At 49.6% G+C, this 18397-nt stretch overlaps 7 protein-coding genes and 1 non-coding gene across 8 annotated transcripts; 2 read left to right on the top strand and 6 right to left on the bottom strand.

The window, feature by feature from the left end:
* Positions 1-103: 103 nt before the first annotated feature.
* Positions 104-940, bottom strand: COCSADRAFT_73019 (uncharacterized protein; the record flags this gene model as incomplete). Its single annotated transcript, XM_007707483.1, has 2 exons — positions 104-196; positions 617-940. Coding segments are annotated over 2 exons (417 nt in total), but the record flags the coding sequence as incomplete, so codon positions are not given.
* A 1392-nt stretch (positions 941-2332) lies between these two features.
* On the top strand, positions 2333-3925 carry COCSADRAFT_264020 (uncharacterized protein). Its single transcript, XM_007707484.1, has 5 exons — positions 2333-2594; positions 2642-2740; positions 2790-3054; positions 3111-3231; positions 3280-3925. Exons 1-5 carry the CDS (start codon positions 2427-2429, stop codon positions 3725-3727), a joined length of 1101 nt encoding a protein of 366 aa, XP_007705674.1. The 5' UTR covers positions 2333-2426; the 3' UTR covers positions 3728-3925.
* Positions 3926-6503: 2578 nt separating this feature from the next.
* On the bottom strand, positions 6504-6590 carry COCSADRAFT_t94. Its single transcript has one exon. It is a non-coding gene; the product is annotated as a tRNA-Arg (tRNA).
* A 272-nt stretch (positions 6591-6862) lies between these two features.
* On the bottom strand, positions 6863-8400 carry COCSADRAFT_41690 (uncharacterized protein). Its single transcript, XM_007707362.1, has one exon. It carries the CDS (start codon positions 7920-7922, stop codon positions 7080-7082), a length of 843 nt encoding a protein of 280 aa, XP_007705552.1. The 5' UTR covers positions 7923-8400; the 3' UTR covers positions 6863-7079.
* A 94-nt stretch (positions 8401-8494) lies between these two features.
* COCSADRAFT_129086 (uncharacterized protein) lies at positions 8495-10538 on the bottom strand. Its single transcript, XM_007707485.1, has 5 exons — positions 10220-10538; positions 10072-10154; positions 9810-10012; positions 9574-9760; positions 8495-9529 (listed from the first exon to the last, which is right to left on the bottom strand). Exons 1-5 carry the CDS (start codon positions 10461-10463, stop codon positions 8690-8692), a joined length of 1557 nt encoding a protein of 518 aa, XP_007705675.1. The 5' UTR covers positions 10464-10538; the 3' UTR covers positions 8495-8689.
* Positions 10539-11103: 565 nt separating this feature from the next.
* Positions 11104-12239, bottom strand: COCSADRAFT_41692 (uncharacterized protein). Its single transcript, XM_007707363.1, has 5 exons — positions 12001-12239; positions 11785-11937; positions 11569-11732; positions 11446-11509; positions 11104-11393 (listed from the first exon to the last, which is right to left on the bottom strand). Exons 1-5 carry the CDS (start codon positions 12124-12126, stop codon positions 11346-11348), a joined length of 555 nt encoding a protein of 184 aa, XP_007705553.1. The 5' UTR covers positions 12127-12239; the 3' UTR covers positions 11104-11345.
* A 2602-nt stretch (positions 12240-14841) lies between these two features.
* Positions 14842-16569, bottom strand: COCSADRAFT_41693 (uncharacterized protein). The gene has a single exon (XM_007707364.1). It carries the CDS (start codon positions 16407-16409, stop codon positions 15150-15152), a length of 1260 nt encoding a protein of 419 aa, XP_007705554.1. The 5' UTR covers positions 16410-16569; the 3' UTR covers positions 14842-15149.
* Positions 16570-16706: 137 nt separating this feature from the next.
* Positions 16707-17980, top strand: COCSADRAFT_41694 (uncharacterized protein). Its single transcript, XM_007707365.1, has one exon. It carries the CDS (start codon positions 16961-16963, stop codon positions 17936-17938), a length of 978 nt encoding a protein of 325 aa, XP_007705555.1. The 5' UTR covers positions 16707-16960; the 3' UTR covers positions 17939-17980.
* Positions 17981-18397: the final 417 nt, after the last annotated feature.

The following is an 18397-nucleotide window of genomic DNA, read 5'->3' on the forward strand; positions in this document are numbered from 1 at the left end:
TCTCCCCACCCTCCCTCGTCATAACAACCACCCCATTACTAACCTTCTTCTCCCCTCCCACACCTCCTCCCCCCACAGCACCATTATCCTCATCATTCCTCGCAAAAACCTGTAAACCACGCAAATGCGTATCCTTGCCATTCTGATGGTTCTCCAGTATCTTGACTTGCAAGAGATGGCAACGCAAAGTGGGCATCTTGGGGGCGCGCGGGCGCCGGACCGGGGGTAAGCGGCGTGGGAAGGAGGAGCTTGGGTGTGACGGGGTGAGGGAGGTGAAGGGGGCGCGGGAGTAGTGTAAGGACGGGGTTGAGGTTGGGTGGAGGGAGGGGGTTGAGGTGTAGATGTTGGCGTTGTGGGGGTCGAAGGAGGAGGTGGGAAGGGGGGGGTGGTTGATGGGAGTTTGGAGGTGCGGAGGGGGAAAGGGGACTGCGTTTTCGGAGTCGGAGGATAAGTCTTGGTGGGGGGTTTGGGTTGGGGCTGGGGTTGTGGTGGTTGCGTCTGTGAGGAGGTAGTGTCGTTGGGCGGTGGTAGTGGTAGGAGGAGGGTTAGTTCCGTCTTCATTGTCGTCGTCGTTGTCGCCTTGGTCGGCATGGTCATCGTCGTCGTCGCTATCTACGTCGCCGACGCCGGAGAAGTCGGCCCAGATCCAGCCTCGGGGGCTTTCGAGCCGCATTTCTCCCCATTCTTGGAGATCGTTCATGCCGCTGCCGGCGAGGAAGATGATGCGGGTTGGGGTGTAGGATTCATCTTGCTCGAAGTCGAGGTAGAGGCGGAGACCGACTATGCGGACGAGCTTGAAGAAGTGGATGTTGAGGTAGTGTGGTTGGGGACCGTCGGATTGCCAGAAGAGGTTTGTGTTGGCATGCCGGAGCTGGGGTATTGAGCAGCCTGGTTTGGAAGAGGAGACGGTCCATGAGGCCAAGGTACTGATTTCACGGAGATATGGCGGTGGTGGGTCCAGATTGGGCAGTGGAGTTGTTTGGGAGGGCGAGGCAAGCGCTTCGTCTTCAAGTTCTCCGTCCTCGTCCTCGTCTTCGTTTTCGTTTTCTTCTTCCTCGTGACCAGCGTGGTCTTCGTCATCCAGGCCTACTAGGTCGTCGGCCTCGGCTTCGCCCTCATCGTCGGTTACGTGCTCTTGACGACCTCCGAGGTCCATGTCATTGTCTGTGTCGTCTGCCTCTGAAGGCGGGGTTGAATGGTGAGGTTGGCCTCGGTGGCGACGTGAAGGCGGCATAATTGGTAGTATACAGGTGAAGTCGACGTCACAATTGGGGATAGAGGAGCAGGCAGAGGCTGCACAAGCAGCAGGGTTCAGGGATTTGTGTGTGTGCAGCAATTTGTTTCCGAAAAAGCAAGCCGAGGCTGCATTAGCATCAATGCCGAGCGTATACAGATGTTGGTGCCCTGCTCTGAACAAAGCCAGCAGGGAAGACAGATGCGGGCCCACGCGCGGCTCGGAATTCTGGGCCGGGCGCACAACGTTTCTGTGTGCTTCGTATAGACTTGTTTTGTGGAGCGCGTGTCCTCAGTGTGGTGCAAAGACGACGGATTAGTCCATGTAAGGTGGGTGGAGGAACCAGAGGCCCAGGCTCACGTCGGCCCTGTTGCTGCAAACCGCCAGGTACACGCCTATTGCTACTACGGGCGGAGACGCGTCTACCCGCTCCCACCCTCCCACGCCCACCATTCCCGTCGACTCCCGTCCACTTACCAATCCACACCAGCTGCCAGGTTTTTGCTACTATATTCTCATCGAGATGTCCTCTCGCTCTGCCAATCATAAGCTGCGGGGGCTTGTCTTCAGCCAGACAATACCTGGCATGTCGATCCCTTGGTGTAGGTCTGGCCAGCTGCTGTTTCACGACAAATCAGACCACACCAAGCCTTGGGCTTGCCTCCGTCACACGCCTACTACTAAGTAATCTGTCGAGCCAGCGTCGCCGATAGCCCCTTGACGCCATCCGGGGCTTCTGGGTAATAGCCTAGTCGTCTTCCGATGCATCCCTGCATAAACTATCATCATAGTTTGCCTAATCCTGTCCACGCTGCATGCACTCCCCTCAACCCATGGCTTTAGCAGCTTCACCAACCCTGCTGCCTCTTGCTTTTTCGCGGCACTTTGTTAATCAAAGAACTAACGCGGCACTTTCTGCACTGCCTCTTGTCGTTCTCAATCTGGCCCACGAACCGTTCCCTCTTCAATCCGTCTCTCTCTCCCCCTCCCCTATCTATAAGTGACATGTAGCGTTTTCAGCTATTGTTTGGGTCGCGCCAGTTCGTGTCGCGTCAATTGTCTTAGCTTCGGGCGTACGTTGTCCAACATATTCGCTTCTTCCTTCAATACGCATCTCTTTTTCTTGCGCCCTGGCGATCGAACACCTCGGGCGTGCCATTTCATATCTATCCAGACTGCTAGTCACGGCATCATGGATGAGCCGGCTCCTGGAGAAGTGTCACACCTGATGGTGCATACCTACAGGCTCATCATCGCCTTTCTTATCCTCTCATGGATCTTCATATCCTTACGGGTCTACACTCGCACTGTGATCATTTCTAACTTCGGCTGGGACGATACTGCCATGGTATCGGTAGGAGTAGGTACTGCCCCCGATTCACTCATTCTCTGTCTTAACCTGAGTAGGCGATATTCACTGTATACTGTGGAACAATCATTTACATCTTCCACCATGGTGGCGGTACCGTTATAGCCGACTTTGATCAATTGAACCGCCTGATGAAGGTACTCGCATTCCGTCACCCTTCTACCTCTGCCTAGCTGACTATTGTAGATTGCCACTGTTTCTGAATCCTCCTACGTCTTGACCATGATGCTCATCAAGATATCCCTTGCCATCTTCTTCGCCCGCATCGTAGTCAAGCGATGGCATTTGACGGTCATATGTGTTTTTGTCACTCTCAGCATCATATCGTCAATCTGTACCTATCTCTACATCTTCCTTCGGTGTGGCCCCGACCTGGATCAGTATCTCATCCGGGAACTGATTCGAGACTGTACGCCTATTCAACTCGACATATTCATGGCCTACCAGCAAGGTACGACAAGCACCAACCGACTCATAGCCTGTAAGAAGCTAATTTTGGTTCTTTAGCTGTATTCAATTCCGTCACGGATATCGCCTTCCTTTTCATGCCAGCCCTGGTGCTTTGGAATTCTCCAATGGAGCGACGAGCCAAAATTTCAGTCGGCATCATCTTGGTAGTGGCCACACTGTACGATCCTACAAGACCATATCCAGACTCACTACTAAAATTTGACAGCGGCGCGGTATGCTCACTCATACGATTCAAATACATCAAGGGCGTACTAAAAAATGGCGACTACTTCTACCAAGCCGTCCACATCTGTATGTGGAGTACCATCGAAGTGGGAACATGCATCATTGCCGGATGCACAGCCACACTAAGACCGCTGATGAAGGTTGCTTTGGTTCAAGTACAAGTAACGCTTCCGCTTTCGCGACTTGGTTCTGGAGCACCGCCTACATCCAGCACTCTGAAGAGCAGTCAGCAATCAAATCATCGCTCATCTCGTATGATACGCATCTCGGACAACGACCTAGAATACGGGAACGCCGACCCCACAGGATCAACCTTGCTGCTCCCCAAAACACCCGAGTTTGTCGAGCTGATAGTACGCCCGGACCCTGTCATCCTTGCGCCTGCTGCGGACAATACACAACCCAGGACAGGTTCCATGTTCGGATGACTCAAATCGAGACTTAGGGACTCGTTACTATCGCGCGACCGGCTTGAATAAAGTTTTGCTAGGCCAACAGACTGGACGGATACAGGCGCATCCACCCATATTCCGCGGAGCCGGATGAGGATTGGGGTGAAGCTAAGCTCGACCATAATGCCGCATTAGGCAACGTCCAGACAACTAGCTTTGGCGATCAGTACGCCCAGTGCACATAGCTTACTACTCCACGGATTTTTCGACACGTGCATGCGAGACATTCTTCGCAGCATTGTGCGACTTGACGGCTTGCGGTACCGGTATTGACAGGTTACCGTTATACTATCCTACAACCCCGCTGTTCGCAGGCACCACACTACGTACATACATAAACGCAATGACCTCGAAGGTACCTGACGTAAGGGATGCCATCATCGAGGTGCTCTTCTCCCTCAGCCTCAGGGCTCGGTTTCGCTTGGCTCCTTAGTCACAGACGCATACATGCGGTACCATTAATAAAACAGATATGCACTCATCCTCTGAGAAAGAAAAACCAACTGGATAAACCTTGGCTGCCTTCAAAGTCTACGACCATGCCATCTCCCTTGATGCCACGCCTTGGCGTCACACGGCAAGCGGTTTCCGACGCCCCGTGCCGAGCAAAGACAAGTCCCTGCTGCAGATAAGGCAAACTATATTTACGAATGTTGCACATTGCGTTTGCACTTCCCCTGTCAACCTTGTTTACGTACTCTAAAACCAGGGTTTTGGATTGTACCGCGCGGGTGTCTCCGAGTTTTATCGGACACGGCGAACTCCCTTTAGAGTTTTCACCACCCCCGAAGTTGCGACTGGAGGGAGGAGCAGGTAATCAAAAAGAATAAACCATGTATATATAACGATGTTTATGATTGAGGAAATCCTTTTTTGTCTTTTTTCTTTCTAATGTATGATGGTGAATGTGGGATGGGATATACGAAGGAAGTTAGGGCTGCATTGGGGGCGTTATTAAGTAGTTTAGTCCCTGCATACTTTTTGTTTGTATGTATGTATAATATCTGGTCAAGTCAATGAAGCATAAATGTAGGTGACACCTCGTCACATTGCGTTTACGCCCAATTAAAACTTCGCGTTTTTTTTCCTTTTCTACATAGTCGCGTCTCGCGCATTCCAATATCCCTCTCGCACCCCTTCCTCCCATTTGCACTATGTTCTTCAACGCTCCATACCTTGCGCTATCTCATCCCCTATAACGCATCTAGCCCAACGCCTCAATAAATAGAGATACACCGTGCACCTTGGCTTCGAACACCAGGTCGCTGAACCAATACTCGGGGTCGCCCGGGGAACTTCGTATCCCACGCTCCTTACTATCGAAACCCCCCTGTTTTCTATCCTTCACAAGGTGCAAGCGAGCATCGCGTATGCTCCGCATTGGTTACTGCGCATAGAGCGCGAGATGCACACGATGCACGTATTCTTCGTCCACACGTGTGCGGAAGTGGGTGGAGTGCAGATAAGCACAAGGCCTGTACTATACTTATGTCATGTAGTACTATAACTAAATTTTTACATACATAAACATGGGGTTAAGCTTATTCCTCAAGTCGACATTCGGTCCGTATTTTCCGATGTTGGGCGTGGCGATCTCCGATCTCGATCGGTGAGCTGTGTGCGTGTGCGTGAATGGTCGAGGTTGGGAGTTAAGGGGTGCGGCTCTTTGGGAGGAGAGATCGGGTAGGTAAGTTTATTGGGAGGGTGGAGGGTGGGCTATTGGTATTTAGGAGCTAGACGGGGGAGATGGGGAGGAGGCGGGATTAAGGGATTGGTCGGGTGGGGTAAGGTATCTTGAATGGGGTTGGTTGAATGGAGAGGGGAGTTCTTGGTTATTTTTGATAGTGGGCTTGTGCATATCTTTTCAGGCCGACGGAAGCTGCGAGGGAGTTTTCTATGCTGACGAGTAATCTGAGTTCGGGTTTTACGCTGAGGGTACAGTTTCTGGCTTACATAGCTCCATATCTGCTTCTCTCACTTTTTATGTATCTGTTGTGTAAAGTGTGTTCTAGTATTTAAATCTAAATTTCATTAGCTTGCCTATTTTTTTGACCTGTTTCAGCCTACTGGACAACCAACAAGATACTCTTGGATTGAACTTACCAGTGTACCAAACTTCACCGTGAAGAAAGACTTTGTCCATAGGTGCTCGATCGAGATTAGTCTTTTCCGCTTTGTTCATTTTTGTCATTTAGGTGCAGGGCTACATCATAAGTCTCGCCAGACAGAACCGTAGTAGAGCCATATCTTTTCGTTGGTGGCTATGTGGCACTGCGAAATGCAGATCAATATATCCTCTAACATCAGGCAGCAGGCGCAAGGCCAAGACAATACATCTTTTGACATCCCTTATTCCTGCTACTAATACTAAGATGCCCGTGCAAAGTCTTGGAGACGAAAATATATCGTCTCATAGGTGACTAATATTAAGCTTTGGATCGACGTGTGATATGACGTCTTCTATACCTCCATTAATAGCAAGCCCAGGGGTACAATTTACCAGCTTTCTAGAGTAACACTTTAAAATATTAGCATACGAGTTACTCATGACATCATGTGAGCCTTATTTATCAAGTAAACACATCATAATTGTACCCTTGCTTAGCTATCTACTGAAGTGTGGGACTTGCTTGGAAATATGAACATAAGAAACGCTACAAATAAAAAAGTAGTAAGCCTAAAACTAGTACTTCAACTGCTCTACACATAACAAGTGCAAAAAGCAAGGTCATGTCACTGGGACAAAAAGAACCGAAGCCCAAGGGGCTCGAACCCTCAACCTTTGGTGAACAGGCAGACAAGGCCGAAAACCAACGCGCTACCATTGCGCCAAGGCTCCAGTGGATGATCTGATGGAAAATTGTTGATTTGCAAAATTCATATTGGAGACACGATAGAAAGATTACACTACATACAAGAAGGGCTCGACCAGTGGGGGATCATGGTATGAATTTACTCAAATGGTGGGGTGGAAGCTTGGCCGAGCCCCTCCACATGCGTCTCCACCTTACGGATTTCTATCGCCATCGGCAACACAGTCGATGCTATTATGTCAACTCAGCTCAGCAGTGCGAGCAAGACACAAAATATCAATGGAAAAGGGATGTATACCCCAAATATATGCCATGAACTACGAGTTTTGTAATTGAGTGTACATTGCACGAATGAATCTAATGACAGTATTTCGAAAATACAAGCCATGTTACATGTGATGATGATGAAGAAGGCTATCAAATTTCTATTCATACGCCAGACCATGCTATCGCTAACCGACAAGACAATTTCTAATACACACCCAGTAGTCGCCAAGTCACACGGCTGTTCAGTCTCAATTTCGGGGCTTCCTCCATAGCTCCTCTACATCGAGTTGCCGAGTTGACTTCACACCATTGTTTGGCTGTGAAGCAGTGTATTCAATGCCGCAAGATCCGCGATCCAGAGCAAGAGTGTTCAAATCCCAATGTAGTTGCTCTTCTGGGTCTGTAGCTAAACTCGTCCGGGTTCGGTTCTGAGCCTGAAGCGGTGCAGGACCAGCTGTCGAGGTATTGGAGGCCATCAAAGATAGTGATAGAGAGTCGAGCTCGTTGGCAAATTCCATTTCCTCTTTACTGGCCTCCATGGCAGAGCAGATGTTACTTGGGCGCGTCTTGGCTTTGAGCTCCATCTCGTAGACTCGCTGGTCACGGGAGAAGTCTGCCTCCAACTGCCGATGTTCGGCATACCATTGATCGTACTGCTCCTGTGACATTTGCTCGATTGGTGAGTACAAAGCGTTGTGCTGCGCTTGTCGCTCTTCCCAAATCTTGGCAGCTTCTGCTTGTATGCACTCGTGGCAGATGAAGGCAGCCTCTACGGTGTTTCCGTAAGGTTCGACGCAGTTTGTACCGCAGTCTTCGACTAAATCTGTGCGGATGCGATGCGAACACAAGAGCTGATGGTAGAGACGGCCTTGACACGGTGCAAATCGTTTTGACCGTACATTATTGAATGTCGAGGCTGATGAGGAAGGTTGTGTGGCGGTGGCAAAGGGTGAATTTGGGCCACCGCTCTCTGCACTTGGCGAACTGGTCCACCCCCATCTACACGCCATGACGAGGTTTGCATGAGACATGACATCGTCTGAGACTTTGGAAGTCGGGGCAGACCGAAAAGCGCTACTTGAGAAATCCATTGTGGGGACAGCTAAAGTCCAAGTTTGAGTTGAGGGTTGTCGATATGGCAGTGCGTCAGCTGACGACGCGTGGTTGCCTTGGAAATGTCCAAGTAAGCGAGGGACCAAAAGCCAGGAGCAGTATCTGCTACTGAACAGACAACAGATGAATATGTGGTCAAGGGCGTGGTGAGACAATTGACGTAGTATTTCGTATGGTCTTGTGAAAGCGCATCGTGTGTGCACAGGGCACTTGCAGTCGTGTACAACCCACGCTAACTACACCTATCGCAAAGGGCTGGTCGGTTGTTATCGCAATAGATGTTGGGCGGCCAAAAGTGCATATTACAATTGAGGCGGGCCGATAGCGATGTTGGAACGAAAGCGCGAATAGAAGCCCGATGGATGATGCGCTGCTGGGATGGAAGGTTGTGGACGAGTGAGAGGTGATGAGTCGCGACGCGCTGGGCCACACTCGTGATGGCGCCAAGCTTTGCCCGGGCCGATGACGCTACAGAAGCTTCGAGTTTCGCTATTAACACCACCCACTTACACTAGCGAGCTTTGCATGCAACCGGACCACGACAAAGTATGCGACATGAGTTGTACTAACAGTGACTCGTGGAAATCCAGAAGGATAATCTTTACTACCATGCGACTCGTCATCCGGTGCGGAGAAGGTCAGGAGGTGGCAAAAAAAGCAACAAGAGCGCATAAATCACTTGACGCATATTACTAACTCTATCTCGTGCGCCCCTGCTGTCCTCCAAACTGTTGATATCGTCATTCTAGACCAAGAATCTAAATCCACGCTCTTGCCCGGCACGTGGGACACTGTTGATTGCGCCCTCAACATGTTCGCCTCGGTCAAGCCTCTTGTTGAGTCGTACAAGAATGATGCGCATAATGCCCGCCATGATAATCGCCAACGCAGCCGTCGCACAATCTACACTCAAGGGTACGGTCAATTTTGGCTGCCCCTTCTTTGGCTGTGGATACATGTAACTAGCATAGATCGAGCTCGAGTTGCTGACAGCGTTGATGAATGCCAACGCCGCCGCTCTCTTAGCAGGCGGACGCGGCAACGAGTTGGAAATCCAAGCCAATGCAACGACGTAGCCCGTATACACACCCGGTACCATAAGCATCATGGAAACGTATCGAGGTGCTGTTGTGTGAGTAGCAGCTGCCAGGATAAAGGCGAATACGCCGACACAGAGTGGGAGTACGATGTGGAGGAAGCGTTCGCCTGTACGGTCTGCGTGCCAGGCGTTGAGATAAGTCGTGATGACCGCAAGGAGGTAAGGCGGGGCTGTAAGTAACAGTGTTTCGGTATTCGAGTATCCAAGAGTCTTCACCACAGTTGGGAAGAAGTTTGTTACCGATGCTGATGAGACAATGGAGAGGAGCATGATTGTGAAGACCCAGGTCTTGATGTCGACCAAAGCAAGTTTGAGGCCCTGGAAAAAGGTCTGCGCCTCTGAAGATACCCAATCTTCCTCGCCAATGTCTTCTTCTAGCCGAAAGACAGCAAGCTGACGTTCTTCATCGGTCAGCCATGATGTTGTGAGTGGGAAGTTTGGCAGTATCCAAAACGCCAAAAGGGCAATGCCGACAGTGATAGCGCCCTGCAAAAATTAGCATTTTTTAAACACTTTCTTGAAGAAATTACCTCTATAATGAACACCCAGCGCCATGCTCGCAATCCATGCGTCCCATCCATGTTCTCTTTGATGCCCGCTGTGATTAGCCCACCGAAGGCGCCTGATATCAGAGACCCAGAGTACAACACCGCAGTTCTGAACCCAAGCTCTTTCCTTGTATACCAGGCACTGAGATAGAACAGGCAGCCGGGGAAGCTAGAAAATGTTAAAAACTAACTTATAATATATTTAAGCAATACTCAACTATGCAGCCTCGATGACTCCGAGAAAAAAACGGCATGCAATCAGTCCGCCGAAATTTTGACATCCAGCTGTAGCTCCGGAGATAATACCCCAAACAACCATACAAGTTGGTAGGTAGAGTGCAGGTTTTCCGAACTTATTAAGGAAGAGGTTAGAGGGGACTTGCATGAGAATGTACCCAACAAAAAGGATGGAGATGATGGTCTGGACAAGGTAAGTATACGCTCCGCAGTTTTGAACGCAATTAAATGGTGTAGTCGTACCTGGTACTGTACACTAGAGAGGTTTAATTCTTCTTGGAGACCAGCCAGACGTACAGCAGCGATATTGTTTCTATCAAGGTAGTCTGGCAGAATCAGTCCCCATCTTAACCATCGCATCACCTTGTAACTTAGTGTCAACTCGACTTACTCATGATGTACATCAGAATAGCCATGGGCATCAACCTCGTATCGATTTTCCTCCGCAACCGCTTTTCGGCTAGATCTCGCTCCTCGGGAGTCATAGCAGCCACCAGCGGCGGCGGCTGCAATGTCTGCCTCGGATCATCTTTACTAGAACCTGCTTCAAGCATTACAGGCTCAAGTCGGTCCTCTGCGATTTGCGCTTCAGAAACCTCCTTATCATACTCCGGGGCTGCAACCGTTTTTGTCATATCTGCTCAAAGAGCGAGCGTGTAAAAGTGGAGGTGCGATACCACCAATTCAACGGGAAAATGTGGTGGTTGAATAAGCAAAGAGTGGAAGACAAGATATACCAAGCAAAATTGCGCGGCCTCAAGCTTACTTATACGGAGCTTACCTGAACGGCGAAGCATTAATGGCGGGGGTGGCTGCAACCCATGTCCAATCTCATCTGCCTGCACCGGGGTAATTGCCCGCGCGGGTCGTGTCACGATGAGCCTTTGCCGGCATACATACAGGAATGACGGGCCGCCGCTGGAATCAGCGACCCAACAGCGTCCAGCGTAGACAATGATTGGCGCGACAACCATGACGATGCAACAGTATCATGTGGCGTGGGCAAAGGATACACAAGACGGGTTAGTACTATAGTTTAACCGGCTGGGGGACCTGTTCAGTAGAAATCTGTTTTGCCGCTGCTAAACCTAACCTTGTAGCAATCTAGGCTCTATCTAGAAAAAATTAGAAATAGGAACATCGTTACATTCAAAATCAATATTCATTTAGTAGTTATAAAATAAATCTTTTGATACAATGTACATAAACCGCTATTTAGTGTATTTTAACAGGTTTCTGTTTATAGAGTCATAGAAAATGAAAAGGATTCTTTTTTGTAAACATATTAAGAGAACCAGTGCGTTATAAAATCAAATAAAATCAAAATTAAACTATGAACTCTTACTATAACTCTCACTCTAGCTCTATTTGTCTCTATATACTTAGGCGTCGAAACTCCAAGTTGTTGAAACAAAAAGAGCCTTTGATCTCTCTCTAGGCGCTCATCGCGATCCACAAAGCTCTTGTGGTTGCCAGCTTATACTTGCGACAGCATTTGAGAGCGACTAGGTGTCTTTTTAACAGTGGATGGTATGGCCGCTGATAGAACAGCCTTGCGCGGCCCACTTTGGACTCATTAGTATCTGAATTTGAAACTAATATTGACAGGCAACTTACATTGACCCATCCACCGTCACCATTGTTGGTAACAGAGCCTGAATAAACCTCGAAACAAGCATAGCTTTTGAAACAGTGTTAGTATAACCTTTTTACAGCTGTAGGAAGAATTAAGGAGCTTACGTGGTGTGGTAAATATCCCACGAGAATTTCTCAGTGGCAGGACCTTCAAACACAGCGCCAGGACTAGTAGAGTATGGCCCATTCATGCAAATAACGCCCTTGGTGCCTGGTACTCGGGTCGCGTAAAGATCCCGAATATGCTCCTGCATAAAGGCTGTGCGAGCCTAAAGCGATTTGTTAACACATGGTATAAATTCAAGTGTGGCATTAGCTTACCTGGTCGAAATCTTTCCAGCCTTCCACTGAAGGTGCGAGGGCATCTTTCGCGCGCTCGATTGCCGCACTTATTGCACCAGCAAAGAGCTTGCCTCCGATGACTTTAAGCAAGACTATAGCGGGAACAATCCGTTTCTCGAGCATGGCGGGAGCCTGTTCACTGCTTAGCTTTTCCATCGATACTGAATTTCTAGCAAAAACTGTAGATTGGCTCACCTCAACATTGACTTGGCTCACCTCAACATTGGCGACGCTCCCAGCATCTTCAGTGACAGCAGGAAGAGCCAGTGCTGAACCTGCGAGAACGGCGAGAGTGAAGTTGCGGATCGTAGAGAATTGCATGATGGCGGTGGAAGTACTCGTACTGAAAGAAGAGTGGGAAGGCTGAGGTGTTCCTTGTGGTTGTTGATGTTGTAGATGTTGTGCGAAGTGATGAGTAGATGGGTGGCTGCGACCTGCATACTTATACTGTTCGAGGGCTGCTTGACCACGAGCATGTCCATTGCTAGCAACTGGGTTCAAAGTGTTCTAAGGGAACATTCCGTCGCCGTGATACTACGGCGTAGCCTTTGCAGATTCCATCATTGTACTACTCACCGTCTAGCCCTCTCTCTGTGACATTCCGTCGCTCTAATACTAGCGTACACGAGCATATCCCGTTAGCTCAATATATCAGCCAATCGGACCTAGAATAACATAACGCTCACTAGGGTAACACTAACGATTTTTGTAGCTATACTGGGGTAATGCTAGAGTTACTAAGATTAAGCAAAGGCCTGTCCCGTTGCCAAGGACATCTGCTTAGATATTTACTAGGGCATCCCTTGAATCCTTATGTCTTCTTCTGATAGAATCTAATCGAGCTAACGGAATATACCTATGTACACCAGTAGCTTTTTACAGATCCAGTTATTGTACCACTCACGTTCAGACCTCCTTCTGGTCGACGTCGTCCCTCAGGTGAGTTTCCCGATCAGCTGAACATTCATAGCCAGAAGCCGCACCGCCTGTTCGAGAGACCGATCGCCTAATTGGTCGTAATGTTGCATTCGGTCAATTAAAACCCTATTCTAAAATCATAATATCGTTACGTCAGCCGCAACGGTCCTGGTTCGCGTAAAAGGAATCGGAGGGAGCGAATAAGTGCTTTACTGCAGGATGAAGGTACTATCGCCCTAGTAAGCGCCGAGAGAAATAGTACCCCTCTTCTTACAAGCAGAAGCGGTCGTAAGTTGGCAGCGAAAACAGTGCAACCGCATCAGTGGATTCGGACTCTTCGAAGCAATCGTTCGATGCTTTCGTCCTTTAGCCTTTACCAAGTTAAATGATTCCGCAGTGCAAGAGGAGGTGGCGCCTATCTTCTGCGCACCTGATATCCTTGTAATGTTGGAAATCAATGTTAACGAGAGTCGTCCCCTGCGTACCAATGTAACTAGCGCATGATGAACACGGTTGCTGACTTGGCTGCCTTTCCTCTTTTCGTTGTTGGAGCTCCGAGGAGATCGAGTTCACGGACAGGAACAGCGCTACACAGCATCCCGTCCACGAAATTGGAAATCCCTGGCCTTGGCGAAGCACTGCCGCGCAGTGATCATGTAGACTGGAGATGACATTCAAGCGCCGAATCTATACAGTGCACTCGTGTCAGCATCACACGTGGCACCCTTGGAATAAGCGGCGTATCAGAAGCGCCACATACTTTAGTCAGCTAAACCCAGTATTACAGTACTTATCACCTTCACTTGAACTTCCAACTTCCACAACCCCGTGCCGCTCTACGCCGTTGGGTCTCGACTACTTCAAGATCACAGTAGTCAGTGAAGTCACAGAGCAATCCAAGCAATGCAATCACTAGTCGCACAATTCACATCAAGCACATTAAGTGTGCGTTGCGCGTTCTTGGAGGAGGCGGTAAAACCGTCGAGGTGTGCTTCTAACCATCATGAGACGCGGGTCGGAGTCCAAGCACTACTAGCTAGGCTGTCAAAATCTACCTATTTCATATATGATATAAGGCGTGCCTATAGCGTGCGCTCTTTGCCTCTTGCGGCTCCTGCGGAGAGCGGATTTTTTTAATTATTTCTCTAGCTTCCGTAGCTACTCTAGGATAGTCCAGCGCAAGGTTAGTTTTCGAGCTCATTTTCTGGCTGATTTTTAAGCTTGTATCTTGGCTCGTTGTTTGGCTAGTTTTCTAGCACGTTTTCTAGCTAGTTTTGGCTAAATGCTTAGCTCATCTTTAAGCTCGCATTTTAGCTTGTCTTCTAGCTTGTTTTCTAGCTTGTTTTTAACTAGTTAGACCAGCGGGGATTTTAGTGTCTATCACAGAGAAGACTTTCAAAAGTTCTTGCTAACAGGGATTTTGAATACTACCGAAATCCTACCGAAATCCTACCGAAATCCTACCAATATATAGAAAGTTTTGTAAGCCTAATATCCGACTGAGGGGTGCTGATTAACCGAAGGTTTGGATATCCCGGAAAGCGGGACGGCATGAACGGGCACAGTAATTTTCTTCGGCTTGGCTTCCGAACCGGGACGAAGTTCTAGATCTCCCTTGAAATGTGGAATACAAGGCAAGATTGATACGAAGCTTTCTTGAACTCTAAAGTCACACCCAATGAAGACCCCAGTCCAGTGGTTGCTCTTCTCGCCCAGATCATACCGTACTTAGTATGACTCCATCACTATTATCGTGTCTTGCTCAACTGGTTTGCGGGAGCGTAACGTCTCACCCTTCACCTTCCACTTGTAGTTACGTTTAACGGCCTTTTCAAACTTTAAATCTTCCTTTGAGCCCTCGACCAATGGAACAAAACGGGAAAAACCGATAGAGTTCTGCACTTCGCCCGTAGTCTCACGAGTCTCATTTGTCTGCTTATCACCTATGTTCAAACAGCTGACATCTCCTTCTTTCGCACATTCTACTTTCCGTGCGTCGTATAGGTAGGACCGATATGCTTCATGGCACTGTGGACAGAGAAATATCGGCTCTCTCCGGGCGTTTATGTTAATGCATTTACAGTTTGAAGCGCATTTTGAGGATGCGTCCAGGTTGAAGAAAATAGCTTGGATGATGTGCCCACAGACGAGCTCGTGGACCGGCATTCCCGCACAGGGTTGGATTCGCTTTGTAACGAAATTAGGAGACATATTGAAGTCTTCTGTCGAGGTTAAAACGTTAAATTGAATGCGAAGACTTGACTGCCAATTTTTGCGAGTAGGTGCTACGCAGGAGATTGGGTATTTATAACCTATACGTTACATTTATACAAACCGTGAAGACTATACTGGACTCAGTTCACATAAAGAAGACATCAAGCAATGAGCTTTTGACCACCTCTTTTTTCAAACATATATCATGCTTCTTACATCGGCGGCGGGTTCAGGTCAAGACCCTCGACACTGAGTTTGAAGCTATCCATGCGCGAATAGCTTCCCGCAGAGTCAAAGTCAAGTCTTCCTCGGTCGCAATCTTCAAAATCAACCTCTGTGACAAGGAGCTCATCGTCCTTTTCCCAAAGTGGTCCGGCTAGCACCTCACCAAGAGGCGATACGATTATTGAGCCACCGCGAGAGACGAACTCTTCACCGTCTGCAGACCATGACCGAGGTTGCGAGAAAGACTGCAGTTTGATGCTGGAGGTTTCTTCTATGGAGTCAATAGCTGATGAGTCGCCGTTAGTTATTGCATCTTGTCCCTTGGGCAATGGCAAGCAGATCTCATGGCCGTCTTCTGTCCTCGTGATGGTGCTTCGCCGGCGCGCGGCACCGCCACTCTGTTGCAATATCGTTCTACCAACTCCGCTACTGCTTGCGATGCTTGGCGAGCGGGCTGTTTCATTCCTTGTTTCGCCTGTTATCCACTCAGGAAGATGCCTCCTCTTGACGCACTGGTTTGCACTGAGAACAAAGCAACGCCCCTCGCACCCAACGGTCCGCATCAGTGCAGCCCAAGTATCGCGCGCATCCGCTGTCGGCGCAAACCAAAGATTGACATTTTGGCTGTACAGACTCTGTCTTAGCAATGGCATGTAGTTTTCCCAGCAAATCGCCGAACCCATGCACAGCTTCACGCCCTTGATCTCGGTCGTTACTGCCCTTAGCGTACTCGCACTGCCCATCCCCCATACTAAGCGCTCACTGCCTGTCGGCATCACCTTCCGTCTCTTACCCAAAACACCTCTCTTCGGATCTACAAAAACGGATCCACAATACAGTGTTCCTCCAGATTTCTCTACCAGTCCTGTCACGACAAATACACCCGTTTCCTTTGCAATCCTCTCCAGCTCTTCTCTCGTGCCATCACCTCTATACTCCTTTCCCTTTGGTAATTCGAGCTTTCGGTCAATCCAGTCTTCGCCTGCGCCATTTGGAGTGTCTCCTAGATCGACAGCATCGTGGAAATAGTGCAGGAATTGCTCGCGACCTTCGGGCGCGCGTGCGCCGACTGCAGCACCGAACGAGCAAGTGCGAGGGTATCCGCCCAAGTACGCTTCCGGGAACAAGAGTATGTCTATTCCCTGAGATGCAGCGCGCTTGGTGGTAGTTTCAAGGGCTGAGAGGGTTTGGGCTGTTGTAGAGAGGGTGCGAGATTGCGCGGCTGCGATCTTGAGAACCTGCGGCATCCTGTCTAGATTGGAGCGAAGCGAGAGTATAATTCAAGGTGGCCCGACGATGTGGTTAGATCTGAGACGATACGAACCAAAGGATCATTCATATACGAGGACGAGCCCATGACGCATAATGGCATGATCTGGAAGAAAATTTATATGTACTACGCCTACCCCGCCGTCGTACTACTACCATTCATTACCCCGCGCCTCGGACAGTAAAAGTAGGCCACGGCATCTTAGCCAACGTCGTACACACTGGCTGGCCTGAAGCTAGTCAATTTGGGCATTTCTGTTTATCACCGCAGGAACTCAAGTCGCAGATATACAGAAATGCACAAAAGGGTATGAACTAAGCAAGGGTGCAGTGGAGCTACTCGACCAGTGGACTTCAACTCCACTACGACGTCACAGCATGGATAGGACAGCACTAGCCGGAGAATTTCTTACTTTCTACAACCATTCTACATGTGACGCATCAACGATATTTCAATAACATTCAATTCAACAACGCGCCTGGCCGAAACATAAGAATTCAAACCAACCCGGAGCACAAAATACCCGCCATGGCATCAGGCACTGACCTCGCGACTCATCTCCAAAACCTTATACCAGACTCGTACGCCCAGCTCCGCGACTCTGTCCTGCCATCCCTCTTAAAGTCAGTGCACACTATAGCCGGCCATCTGCGCACTTCACCCAGTGTAACCCAAGTCGGCACCGCCAATGCATTCGGTGACGATCAACTCAACGTCGACGTGCTCGCCGAGGACGCCATCCGCCAAGCCATCAAAGACTGCCCCAGCATAGTCACCGCCAGCAGCGAGGAAGACCCAATCGAGAAATCCTCAGAAAGCCGCAGTTCGGAAACCAGCGAACAATACACACTAGCCTTCGATCCGCTCGACGGCTCCTCTATCATCGCCCCAAACTGGAGCGTAGGCGCCATCCTCGGCATCTGGACCGGACCCTCAGCCCTGCACTCCAACCCATCCACCCAGCAAATCGCCTCAATCCTCGGTGTCTTGGGTCCTCGCACCACAGCCATCATCGCTATCCGCATCCCCGGTCATCCACCTACCTGCTTTGAAGTTGGATATTCCTCATCGGGATCCATTCAAGTAATCCGGCCAACCGTACAATTGGCTTCCCCTTCAGATACGAAAACCCGGTACTTCGCCCCCGCCAACCTACGCGCCGCGGCCGATGACGCGAAATACATGAGTCTCATCACGAATTTCATACAGCGAAAATACACCCTGCGCTACAGCGGCGGTTTAGTACCGGATATCGTGCACGCCCTCGTCAAGGGCCACGGTATCTACATCTCCCCCGTAACACCGCAGAGCAAAGCTAAACTCCGCCGGCTCTACGAACTCACCCCCATTGCTCTGATCATCGAGTGTGCAGGTGGCGCGGCACTGGATTCCGCAACGGGGAAACGCGTACTGGATGTTGCGGTGGCGGATACGGATGAGCGGGGGGGCTTAATATGTGGGAGTCTGGAGGAGGTGGAGGAGGTACGGAGGGCACTGTTAGAATAAACATTTGCATACACACCGGTGTAGACTAGCTAGCTGTCTGGATAAATGTTACATTGTTAAACTATCGATTGGTGCACCATCATCCTCTCCTCTCCCTTTCACACTACCTACGTAGATCAAACCTTCCTACTAGCTACTATACCCACATGCCCACGTGCACACACACCTCGGCGCTTTTCTCCCCACGTGGTTTTTTCGGGCCTTTTTGCCCGGCACTACGAGACACACGGACGAACCTTATCCCCCCGCGTCAGTGAGGGGGATCTGCGGTTTATCGTAATATTAAACTGAGAGTTTCTTGGGTTGAGCACGTTTGGTCTTTGAGGGGGGGGGATGGGTTGACAGGTGACAGTGACAGTGACAGTGCCGCACGAGGCGGTAGGTAGTAAGGGGATCTGTGCGGAGGGGTTTGGCTGCAGGAGGCTTGTATTTGGATTTCTTTGTATTTTTGGGACGTGG

Source organism: Bipolaris sorokiniana, assembly GCF_000338995.1.
Source record: "Bipolaris sorokiniana ND90Pr unplaced genomic scaffold COCSAscaffold_19, whole genome shotgun sequence".
NCBI classification, from domain to species: domain Eukaryota; kingdom Fungi; phylum Ascomycota; class Dothideomycetes; order Pleosporales; family Pleosporaceae; genus Bipolaris; species Bipolaris sorokiniana.

What these genes read in the sequence shown, in the direction of transcription:
- COCSADRAFT_41690 (XM_007707362.1), bottom strand. Translation starts at nt 7,922, where the DNA reads ATGGATTTCTCAAGTAGCGCTTTTCGGTCTGCCCCGACTTCCAAAGTC.
- COCSADRAFT_264020 (XM_007707484.1), top strand. Translation starts at nt 2,427, where the DNA reads ATGGATGAGCCGGCTCCTGGAGAAGTGTCACACCTGATGGTGCATACC. An exon ending in AATTGAACCGCCTGATGAAG is followed by an intron (nt 2,741 to 2,789) that starts GTACTCGCATTC and finishes TGACTATTGTAG; the next exon opens with ATTGCCACTGTTTCTGAATC. An exon ending in ATTCATGGCCTACCAGCAAG is followed by an intron (nt 3,055 to 3,110) that starts GTACGACAAGCA and finishes TTGGTTCTTTAG; the next exon opens with CTGTATTCAATTCCGTCACG.
- COCSADRAFT_41692 (XM_007707363.1), bottom strand. Translation starts at nt 12,126, where the DNA reads ATGCAATTCTCTACGATCCGCAACTTCACTCTCGCCGTTCTCGCAGGT. An exon ending in GCTGGAAAGATTTCGACCAG is followed by an intron (nt 11,733 to 11,784) that starts GTAAGCTAATGC and finishes AAATCGCTTTAG; the next exon opens with GCTCGCACAGCCTTTATGCA. An exon ending in TGGGATATTTACCACACCAC is followed by an intron (nt 11,510 to 11,568) that starts GTAAGCTCCTTA and finishes CTGTTTCAAAAG; the next exon opens with CTATGCTTGTTTCGAGGTTT.
- COCSADRAFT_129086 (XM_007707485.1), bottom strand. Translation starts at nt 10,463, where the DNA reads ATGACAAAAACGGTTGCAGCCCCGGAGTATGATAAGGAGGTTTCTGAA. An exon ending in TATTCTGATGTACATCATGA is followed by an intron (nt 10,155 to 10,219) that starts GTAAGTCGAGTT and finishes TGATTCTGCCAG; the next exon opens with ACTACCTTGATAGAAACAAT. An exon ending in TCTCTAGTGTACAGTACCAG is followed by an intron (nt 10,013 to 10,071) that starts GTACGACTACAC and finishes TACCTTGTCCAG; the next exon opens with ACCATCATCTCCATCCTTTT.
- COCSADRAFT_41693 (XM_007707364.1), bottom strand. Translation starts at nt 16,409, where the DNA reads ATGCCGCAGGTTCTCAAGATCGCAGCCGCGCAATCTCGCACCCTCTCT.
- COCSADRAFT_41694 (XM_007707365.1), top strand. Translation starts at nt 16,961, where the DNA reads ATGGCATCAGGCACTGACCTCGCGACTCATCTCCAAAACCTTATACCA.